General features: G+C 32.2%; 1 protein-coding gene across 10 annotated transcripts in view; it reads left to right on the plus strand.

The window, feature by feature from the left end:
- Positions 1–11,810, plus strand: part of LOC126299504 (guanine nucleotide-releasing factor 2) — a 361,975-nt gene extending 350,165 nt beyond the window's left edge. For 9 of the 10 annotated variants that reach the window (XM_049991460.1, XM_049991453.1, XM_049991459.1 and 6 more), the window contains one exon: positions 1,374–4,474. In XM_049991460.1, the coding sequence (XP_049847417.1) occupies positions 1,374–1,506 (133 nt within the window). In that variant the 3' untranslated portion in view covers positions 1,507–4,474. Of the gene's footprint in view, positions 1–1,373 lie in introns of all 10 variants that reach the window. The other variant, XM_049991454.1, reaches the window with a different exon arrangement.
- The last annotated feature ends 483 nt before the right edge of the window (positions 11,811–12,293 follow it).

Genomic DNA, 12,293 nt, shown 5'->3' on the forward strand with positions numbered 1-12,293 from the left:
AGATTTAGTATTAATTTTATGAATCATTCTAGATTAATGCTGCTGCAGTTCCTTATGCAAGGCAGTGGATAGTTCATTCTGTGACTCTTATGAAATTTGGTCCCGTCTTGTTAAAATACTACCATCAGAATTACTTCTAGAACTGAGAAGAAATTCAAACATTGTTAAAAATATTTTATTTTATTGACATCAGTACTACTCGTACTACTCACAATATTATTTCAAGAAATTCAGAAAAACCTTTTGATCTCATTTTCTTTAGACTCTGACTTATACAACCAGCTTCTATCTAACAGTGTGTGCCATATTAGCAGGTAGTTATGTAATTTATGAATCAAATAATATTGAGTGTAAATTTTTGTAACTCTAATTATTATTTGGGACATGCACTTCTTTCTATATAATGGAGCATTTTTCTATAATACGAATAGAGACTGACTCTCAGTTCCTTGCATGAGTGCTGGAAGAGCTCTATCAGATATTTATTACAGTTTAACTATACCCAGTCCTGTAGAAAGTGTTCTGAAGCACCAGTACAAGTTCGGAGTACACCATTCCAGACTTCATTTAAAGCTAGAGATAATTATTATGCATGATGTGCTACTACACACTGATAAGCCAAAACATTACGATCACTGCCCACCATGATATTGGATGCTGCTGGGTGGCATTGCAAGCATGTGGCACAGTAACAAAAGTATGTAAGCGGAGCAGACACAGACAAACGATCACAGTAGCAAAGATATGGGCTGCAAATGGGGAAATCCATTGAGATAGGCAACTTTGACAAAGGACAGATTATTGTTACGGAGAGCCTGTGAATGAGTATCTCAAAAACACCAAAGCTGGTTGAATGTTCACATGATACTATTGTGAGCATCTATGAAGAGAGGTAGGACAGCGAAATTACCGCTAGATGCTAAATGCTTGGATGTCACGCTCTTCTCAGAACGTAGGATTCAGAGTCTGATCTGCTCTGTAAAGTAGGACAGTTGATGATCTCTGTCAGAAAAGCACAATTCTGGTGCACACACAAGTGTTCATCGTACATTGCTGAACATGGAGCTCCGTAGCAGATTACCACTAGGTGTTCACATGTTGACGCAACGACATCATTGTTAATGATTGCAGTGGGCATGGGACCATTGGGATTTGACCATTGATCAATGTCTAAAAGCTTAATTCAACCTGTGTGTGTGTGTGGGGGGGGGGGGGGGGGCGTTTACCATCATTGTGCTGTAAAGTCAGTGATTTATTTTTATCTGGTTTTTACAGACTTTTTAATTCAGTTATGTTACATAGTAGCTGAAATTACAGATTTTGAATGTTTTGTGTATGATCTGACAGTATAACATTAAAAACATTTCTTTCAGAACTTACTCCTTCAAGAAGCATGATCGAATTATTGCTTTCTTCAACAATTTTGATGAATTTCTATGTGAAGAAGCAATGTGGCAGATCTCAGAGTCAATTAAACCACGAGGGGGGAAGAAGCCCCAGTCGTGAATTCACATTAGTATAACTACATCACAGCTCACATCGTGTCCGACATGAAGCAATTTTGATTAAACAGCTGTTCTGAAGGTCATAAAAATGCTTTATGTATTTTGTCGTCTTGTTAAATAATATTTTTGTATGCAATTTTATAATTTTATCGCTGATGTACAAGTACTTGTGATAGTATACTTATTTATTTATTTTTGTAAGATGGCAGATGTGAGTGAAATAATTATCTCAGGCAGCTAATTTCAGTTTTCCTCCACCTTTGTTGTTGAAGCATGTAATGATTTACATTTGAGGGGGACCAACTTTCATATTCAGTAAAAAATCATTAATGGGAATTTTTCATTCAATCAGTTGTAAATTTATTATTATCTGCATTGTCCTTAAAATTGTATTCTGTGATGCTCCAGTGCTTGCAGCTCTAACTGTGCCAGACCTGAAGGCAAAATTGTGTGTCTGGTAACTAGAAGAATTTTGTAATGTAATCTTAGTCTGTATCTTGCAATAATGAGAGTTATTCTGCTTTTGTAGATTTATTGTATTTGTTTTCCTTTGTTGGACCCACAGAAAAAAAACTTGAGAAGCTTAGTGGCAGCTTATGAGTCAAATTCCAGTATACTTTATTCGAAGATGCGAGTGTTATAACATCTTCACTTTCTCATCTCATTCTTAATATCCGAAATTAATTATGCTGAGAACAAGGTGTTCTCATATTGGAAACACCGAGTATTGTTTGCACTGGAAGTTTAACAGTACACCTATGGTCACACTGATCAAGCAAATATTACGGAACAGAACCAAAAACTTCCTTAGGAATTAATTCAAAGCTTTCTCCAGTATCATGTACCTTGTAGGAAATTGGGAAGTTTTGTTGGTGCAATAGATTCATTTTATCTTCTGTGTCCTGGTTAGAGGTGAGTGGTTGGTCAGCTGTTGTAGTAATCAGTTCAAGAATGTAGCATCCATACTCAGTAACAAAAATGTAATTTTTTTCCTCACTTCCTAAATGGAATATGTAGCAGTTTATTTCCAAAGAAAAAAGTATCTGATCTATTCAGTAGCTTTTTTACATATTATTTGTATTCATAATGCCCATTTGAGTTAGGCATATGCTCGGCATGTATTTTGTGTAACTGCTCTGGGCATTATAAATTTGTTAAAATGGTCAGCAAGAACAGTAAATACGAGCAGATCACATTCTCCTTTGTTGCAGCTGTTTATGGGAATAGTTGTCACAGTACAGTCCCTTTACAAGGAAATTTTAAAAATTATTGTCATCATAATAGTATTAAGCTTTTAAAGAGTTGCTTTTCATCCCCATTAAGAGTGTGTGTTTCAGCCTGGTTGTCATATTGTTAATTGTGTGCCTTCGACTTCAGTACCAAACACTTAAAAAAGGAGTTTTCAAATTTTAATGAGTTACAACCATTCACACAGGTAGAAACTACTTTATTACACATACCATGTAACATAAACATTCAGAGTTTTGAATTGCTGTTGCTAACTGAGTTCTCTGTCCTGTGATGGAAAATGTATGAGGAAGCAAAAGTAGAAAGAACACACCATTTGATAACTTGTAGACAATTAGTCATTTGTTGGTAAATCTCTTGTCTCAGTGCTGGTGGATAACAGCTGGGTGCTTTCAAAAGGAGATGGCTGATTTCCTTTCCAACCTTTCATAATCTGAGCTTGTTCACCATCTCTAATGACCTTGCTGTCGATAGGACATTAAACTCCAATCTCCCTTCTTTCTTATTTGCCAGGTATCAGATTTCATAATTTGCAGGGAAACTGAATGTTATATACTGATCTTTTTTCTCATGTGTTATTTACATGGAATGCAGATGATTACAAAAATGTTTTAGAGCTACCACCATAAAATAGGTGTCTTTGTGACTTCCAGAAAATCAATACTTGTATAATGCTGCTTTCAACGTACATTTCATTGTGTGAGTGTTTTTAATACTCTTAATAATATCTCTGATTAAACAGCAATGATTCAATATCATGAGACCAGCTGGACCTTCATTAAATGGAAAATAAATCCTTATTCTGGTGTCATGAACATGTGGTCACTTCATGTGATCATTCAAACATTCATAGTAGTGTATTTAATTTTTCTGTGGGTTTTCTTTGTATAACATGTTAAGTTTTTTTTCTCATTTCATCAGTATGAAATGTCTGTGCTGTTATGTCCACACAGTGTGCATGCAGCTTTAATTTGTCAGAACTGAAGATTCTGAAGCTTTTTACATTTTACTTTATCCATATTGTATTGAAGAGATGTGTTATCTCAGTATTTCACACGTGGTGTGTCAATATGAATGTGTGTTAAGTGCCATTATGAACTCTTAATGGTTTGTATATTGTTCCATGTGATGTCAGTGTAAATTGTTCAGTGCTCGTATATATTTCACTTGGTTTTTCTGTTGTAGTCATATCTGAGAGTTGGTTTCAGGCTTATGCTGACACCTTCCTTATTGTAAATTTTGAGTAAGTTCACACAGAAACACTTTTTTGCCTTTGATATGGTGGGAGAATTGTGTGTTATCTTTTGGACCACAATTTGTTGTTCCACATTTGAGACTGAAGAAAGACTATAGTTTTTCAGTGTATATTGCTATAAAGGTAATAATCTTAATAATATAACATTTGTAAGTCATTGTGAGGTTGTCACACGTGACAGAAATTTGTAGAAATATTCAAGAGAGGGAGGGAGGCAGAGGAGTTAAAAATAATATGTTGTTTTTCTAAGATGTTGTGTTTGAACTGACGTAATTTATTTTCCTTTGCTTAAAGATGTTCTACACTTTTTTATTAGTATGTAGCACTGTCATATTTTTATAGTTATTTTGTCGAACATTTACTGTCACTGTACTCTTCTGAAATACACAGAGATTTTTTATTTTTTAACTTTTTATACTGCTGATAGTATTTGGTATGTTTCACGGAATATTTTTTTTTTTTTTTTTTTTTTTTTTTGGGGGGGGGGGGGGGGGGGAGCAGAGGAAGTAAATAGCAGAAATGACAGAATATTTTGTGACTACAACTATTATAATAGCTACTTTAGAAGGTTTGATTTATCCTTCTGTGAAACACTAAACTGGAGCCATTGGTAAAATTTGTATTACCAGTTATGTGGCATTAACAGCTTTGTTATGTGTTTACTTCATTTTGTATTTAATTTGCCTAAGTGGAACATTACAGTCCAGTACACTAATAAGTATCATGGTTTTACTTATTTCGTACTGTTTGTGTCAGTAAGCTGTTTTGAGTGTTTATAAAAAAAAATGAAGGTTGCATTTGACAGTACAGAAACAATTACTCAATAAGAATCCTATGTATGTGTAATAACTTTGAGTTCAAAAGCACTACTAGCATCACCCTCATCCATGATGCACTACAACTTCAGTCTTTAGGTAATATATAAGGAAATGCAACCTGGTTTAGTCAAGAAAATTTATGCAAAACAAAGATATAAATGGTTGTTTTAAGTTAGTGTAAATAATACATTTTCTTTTGCCATTGTTGGACCTTGTGTTTCTACATGTAACAGTATGTGAATGATGAATGCATGTATTTTATATCTTTTGAGGAAAGTGCCATATATATTGCATTTCTCATTATTATTATTATTATTATTATTATTATTATTATTATTATTATTATTATTATTAATACTAATATTAATAGTATTATTATCATCATTATTTTTTTTTTATTATTAGCTGCATGTTGTTGCCTCAGTAATAATGATATGCACATTCATTTTTATTTATAGTTGATTTTTTTCTTTGAAGCTAGTCATTCTGTGTCTTTTTTTTCCTTTTGTGTTGTTGAATAAATGTTTAAAAATAACAGAACAACAAAAATTGTGTGTTGTTTTCTCCTGATGCAACTGATGAGAGCAGCAAATAAAGTATGTAAGAAAATATTTGAGCTCTAGAAACACAGAACATACGATATTTATGATTAAGGTTAGCAAAACTCATTGTTCATATATTGTAGCAAATAATCTTTTCATATTGTTTATAATCAATACTTCATTCTTGCGTAAACTGCTACAGTAGAGCTTGCTGCTTGCTTATATTTCTTCCTTTCTCTTTCTTTCCTTTTTTCCTGTGTTCTACTATATATTGGTGAACTTACCAGTACAGAACTGGAATACAATGAAGTTAGTATTAGAGATCTACAGTGTTAGTGTTGAAACTGAGTGGCTTGCATTACTTTTGGATACATTTGTTAGCACTACGTTATCACGATTAAAGAAATGAAATAGTCTGTAGCATTAATTTTTTGCTGAAATTGCAGCTCTCACTTCTGAAAATCTGCGGGACTGTAGCCTGTGATGATAGATTGAAACAGTAGTGGAGAAAACAGACAAAAATCAGTGAACCTTTTAAGTTTCCCATACCATTCTCATGGTTATATGAGGACACTCACCTTATTGGTGATCTAGCTAGCTATTTAAAATCTGTACTGTCCTTGATAGACTGCTTGCTTTATTTAAAGCTGCTCAGATGCATAAGTCTGTCATTTGGGCCTGAAAATGTGATTGCTTCTTTGTCGAATATAACAAATGGCTGTTGCAGATATATAGTTGTTTATTATGGACGTTTTTGATGTGGTCTTCTATCATTGTCTAAACTGAAGCAAACTTTTATCATTCCATATCCAGTGTATCATTTCATCTGTTAGTAGTTTATTGTCTCATATATCTCTCTACATTTTCAATTAGTCTGCAACCTGAAAAGTCTTGTATAGTCCACTAATATGAAAAGTGCATGACTCCATCAGGAAAATTGTTAATAAAATGGAAAAGGTTAAAAGTTGTTGAATAGTGTTGTAATTCATGTTGTAGCTCCTCGAATTACAATTTAGTACATCTTGTAGAACAGCTCTCTTCCAAGATTAAAAAACTGAGTCTTCAGCTAGTTTTATGAATTGTGTTCTTTCCTCTGTTCGTTATAATTTTATTTATTGCACAGTGCCTTTTCACCCACATAGAAATCATAGTAATCTGTGGCTTAATTCAAAAGAAGGTGCTAATCAGTATTTCTGTATTGATTTCTGTCAATGTAATTTATAAGTGTTGCATATCTTTGTGTCATAATTCTTTAGGTGAACATATCTGAAAGATAACATTTCCTTTACCTTTATGCATTGAGTGTTTGTAGCGCTGTATGCTAAATAATATCCCATTACCAGGAAATATGCATCAAATTCAAAACATATATAACCCTTCACACTGAAATGCTATCATAAATTTATGAAATCAGTCATCTTATCATGAATATGTTTTTGATCATATATTTATCAAGATTCATTTATACAGAAGATTGATGACTCCTTACACCCAACAGTATTTTAAAAAATTACTATCAAATATTGATAGAAAAAAATTATCAGAGGTTTGCTAATTCGTGCACAAAAAATACATGAACCAGATGTCAGCTTTCAGAACGAAAGGTTTCGTCATCTGGTGAGAGAGGGTTTAAGACTTATACTCCTATCCCCCTTGACAGAGGGTACTGAGTCACATTTGTACTTAATCTCAAATAGACTCATGTCTCATGTTCTGAAACCCTTTCTAGCTGTTGCCAAGGAAAGAAAATTACAAGTCTGAAAGATACTTTTTGTTTCATGTTTTGTTTGTGTGTGTCTTTGCATCTACAGATCAGATTAAATTTGTTTCATGATTGTAGTTGTGATTTAGAGATCGTTGTTCTGGTAGAAGATAATTAACAAGAGCTGTGGTATTTAGTACACTGTAGCCAACATGTAAATTGTGACTTATTATCTCTGTTCTGTGGTGTTTTTAATCATATGGTGCTCAGTCATAATCAGCCAAGGCTGTGTATGAAGTTATCATTCACAATTGTTACAGGAAGAAGACTTTTCTAAAATAGGCAAGCATTATACAGAATGGGAAATCTTGATTTATCTGTATGCATAGATTAAAATGAACAGTTTTATAGCCTTATTCCCTATTTTCCTTTGGCACCAATTCTGTTAACATCTAAAAGCTTGTATACATTTTGGCTCCAGATATGATATACTTATTAAACTGTGAATATGAGTTGGAGTCCACAATTTGTGAAGTATTTATCTTAGTGTTAAACTCATTCCTTCCATTTACACGTGTTTGTCCATAACTAGTGCCATTGTGAAATATTTTTTATGCAAAAATTCTAGTTAACTCTGTAAACATGGAGCAATTTATACTAATTAATTTGTGCTTATGCTCTTAATCATATTTTTGTAGTAATATACACTAGATTGGCACTACATCACTCAGTACTAACAAGTATGCAAGTAATCATGAACACCTAGTGAGACACTTTGAATTTATTGAATAAACACAAATTAAGATTATATTAACAACTAATGGTGGGATAATTCTATTGTAAGCAGTGTGGGAAAAGACATGTATAGTCTTTGATTTTCTAATTTCTTTCTCGATCCTTCATTTTTCCCATGTAGAAATAATATATTAGTGCTGCAACAACTGTGGATTAAACGACATGTTGCACAATTTTGTCTAGTCACAGTAAAAATCTCTAGTCTGCTAGATTCCAGACATGTGGGAAGATAGAATTATTGTAACCACCATGTTTATTATTCATTTATTCTGAGAAAAAACTTGTGTTTGGAAGAGCAGTGCTTCTAAGCACCACATAAAATTGTAACATTTACACATTGCTGTTGTATTTGCAACAGTGTATTATAACCAAAGTAGCTTGATAATTTGGTACAATTGTGGGAAAAAGTCACTGAAGGAAAATTATTGTTAGAATATGATAGTTCATTACTTGAAATACAGACAAACCACAAAACAATGAATTTTTTAACCTGACTGAAATACAAATGCCAAACTTTTAATAATCACATATTCCTTCATGAAATATTGAACATAAAACGGAAAACATATATGTTGTCTCCCCTAAGTTCCAAATATTGCATTGTCAATGTGAAACACCTTCCTATTTCCTAGGTGCAGCTCTTGAAATTAAAAGATTTTTTTTTAAACTTCTATCTTTGTTTTGAATAATTTACAAATAATTCAGTATTGTAATTATCAACAACACTCTGCTCTCAGCTTTAGTATCCACACTTTGGCTGACTGTGTCACTTGTGTCCAAGGATATTAGAAATCATGCATATGGGGAAAGGGTGCCACACATCTTCATAATTAAAAATAAAAAGTGAAATATCTATCTATGAGGGTACAATTTCACATTTTTATTTTAATTATTGACACATTGGTTATTTTTTGTTGATGTGGCATTAACTGTTTCAGTTTGACTTTACGCAACAAGCATTTAAATAATATGAGAGTTTTCTCCTCGTATTCTTGAATAAGCTATATACAAACCTATAAAATATCAATTTTATATTGGTAACAAATGTTATCACTTACCTGTGTGATGTGATGAAAATTTGTATGTGCCCCCATTTTTTTCCTGTGCAATATCCATATGGATAAGCAGCAGCTAACAGCAGAATGCAGTTGCAATATCTGCTCATTGAGAAACATAATGTAATTTTCACACATCACATTAGGATTTACTAACTCACAGGCACAAAAGTTTTGTTGTAGGTCTTTGTTGTAAATTCAGATGGCATAACATTTTTTTTCCAGGCTCAGCTCAGTATTTTTCCCATAAGGCACAATAGTAGTACTATTGTTTGGTCTATTAAATGAAAATCTTCATTTGTTTTAAAGGGTTGAAATGTTTCAACTTATAAAAACTGTAATTCTTTCAAGAAGCAGATATATTAAATTATAGTTAGTATTGGAGGAAGCTTCACAGAATATTTTCTCCATAAATTCTAAGACATGTTCTAAAATCTGGCGTATAGTGTGTTAATTCTGATTTCTGTACTAGCTGCTTTTCTTCGAGGAAGTAATTTAGATCACTGGGTGCAAAGTAACTTTGACGTTTTGCTGGGAATGAAATTTCCATGATGTTTAGTATATTAATTATGAGTGGTAGATGTGGAAAACTGAAAAATTTTCTTTGGATGCCAGAATGCCTTGTTTTGAAATTTACAAGTACATATGAAAGAAAGCTTTAATGTAATTTGTGATGTAGAGCATTAAGTTAATTTACTTAATGTCAACATTGCTTGTATTAGAATCCTGTGCAGAGTAAATAATAAGTTCTTCCTAAGTAGTGTTCTGTATACTCTTGTCAGGAATCATGCACAATAAGTCAATGCAACGAACCAGATCTTTTATGGAAATTCAAATTATTTAATATATGACAAAGGCAGAAACAGATATAGTATGTTTTTATGCAGGTGCTATTATCTTCTTATTATTTAAATATTATGTAATGCATTTCTCATTGTGATGTCTCAGCATTTTAAAATGTTGGTACATCAATGTACTGAGATACCTAATATGTCACTGGCCTAATGAATTATGAGAATTGTGCAATAACTTCTATTTTTCTTACAGATTTATGAATTACATTTTTTAATACTTGTATGGAAAATTCTTATACATAAAGGTTTCACTAATTTCATACTCCACCAGTAATTTTGTTTCACTGTGGAAATGGTATGTAGTCTCCTATTCATGAGATGTTTTAATACCAATGCAGAAATTTGTTTTCAGTTTGAGTAACAAATGAATTTCATAATAATAATGAAGATATATTTATAAATATAAGTAGAATTCCTTAAACTAGGTTACAATACCTTGAAATGAAACCATAAATAATGCAACTTACAATAATAACTTCCTGTGTATTTGTGATGTCCATTTGTAAACTTTCTTCGTTTTACACGTTGTCATATCATAATTAAGTAGATAGGTAGAAATAATGTGTCATGTAACACATTATAAGTAGAATGTATGTGCATCACCTGATGTGTATTCTTTGTTGTACAATTGCAGTAATGATAGTTCTGTGCATATGTTGGTGTGAAGATTCAATCATATCATCAAAGTGTGATAAGTGTGGTTGACACTCAGTTTTCTGATGTCAGTGTACTGAAGTGGGGTTGTGTGAAATGTGATAGCTTGTTCCATTGAATACTTGAATATTTTGAGGAACAATTTTCAACCATTGATAAATTTTAAAGAAATCATATTTTAACTATGTGTACAAATTTATGCAGCTTACATTTTATTTATTGCTCTTCTTTATAGAAAATGTTTTCCAAAGTTTTTGGTTTGAATCTTTTTATCAATTTTATTTGTTAAGTGCACACAACCCTGTGTTAACAAGTATGGTTTACCCTTCTCCAAAGTAAATTCAGAGGTGTTTGTACCTGTGTTGAAATTTTGCCATTTAGTTTTAAGATTTATCTTTTCTTAGCATTAAGAGCAGAAAATAATTATTTTCCTTTTAATTTATTGAAGAACAACTGTGTTTGAGAGTTTTTAATGTTGTGAACAAAATATATATTCATATGTGATGTGAGATGTAAACCATTAAACATGTAGCTCATTTTAATACAATATTGTTAGTATGTGTGTGCATGTTTATAATAATCTGTTTTCCACTCTTCCTTTTCACCCTAAATCAATTATTAGTGTTCTTTTATGGATGTGAATTTGAAAATCTTATTAATAGATGAATAAATTCCTTTTCTCCTTTTTATTTCCTATTTCTAAAACCACAGTAGAACTTCATGAACTTAAGAACATGTAACTTATTACCCTACAATTAAAGACAAAAAATAGCATCGCTTTTTATATTTTAATTGTGTATATTTCATTTAGTCATTATGAGTGATTCATTATTGTGTAAAGGCCTAATTTTCTGAAAAGTCGTGTATGTTAATATTTGCTGTAAATTATATTAATAAAAGATAAGAACTACTTGTTATTTATAATGATTGTTGTTGACAGTGGGTTAACAAAACTTGGTGGTACACTGTCAGTGGCAATTAACTGTAGGTCATGTGTCATAATGAACTCTGAATCCTGACTGTGGAAACAATAGTAGTAAATGTACAATGTAGGCACCAATGTAAATTACATTCCCCTTGTGAGCAGCTTTTTCTCATTTTTTATGAACATCTTGAATGTAATTGGTGCTCTTTCAACTTCTTACACTCTGTAGAAGTATCATTAATATTTTGTTAATAATTAAAATTTTATGAAAGTTAAATTATTTTTGCTTATTAGCAGGTATAATTTGCTGCATCATTATCTGATTTTATATTGTATAATACTGTGTAAAATATTTTTGTAATTATACTGTCGTTATGTAGCTTTCTGTTATGAATTTTTTGTACTCTGTGATGGAAATGCTAAATACAATTTATGAGTTACTTGTGCTTTAATGTTATTTAATATTTCAATTTTGTCCCCTTTCTTGGCACATTCTTTATTTTTTTAAAGTTTATGTTTAATTAACTGATCAGCTACATATTTGATACTCGGTATCATGATGCCGTATATGTCTTTATAAAACCAATGACATAGACGAGTTATACAAACATTTGACTGCATCACTGTAAATAGATGAACTGCCATTTGGAAACGAAGGCTTTCATTGATGAAATTTTCTTGGGACATCAGCCAAGTGACAGTATTGTCTCGTAGCAATGTTTCAGGGAGTTTCCCCACTCGTCATGGGAACAAAGCCAGGTTGGGGATTTCCTCTGCCCAGGCACTGGGTGTTTGTGTTGTCATCATCATTTCATCATCCTTCATGGCAGTGGCTCGATTGGACAGTGACAAAAATCGGATTGTGTAAAATTGGGACGTCTTACATGTGTTGATGACTACACAGTTGAGCACCCCAAAAACCAATCATCATCAGCAGCAG

This window comes from Schistocerca gregaria, chromosome X, assembly GCF_023897955.1.
Source record: "Schistocerca gregaria isolate iqSchGreg1 chromosome X, iqSchGreg1.2, whole genome shotgun sequence".
NCBI classification, from domain to species: Eukaryota; Metazoa; Arthropoda; class Insecta; order Orthoptera; family Acrididae; genus Schistocerca; species Schistocerca gregaria.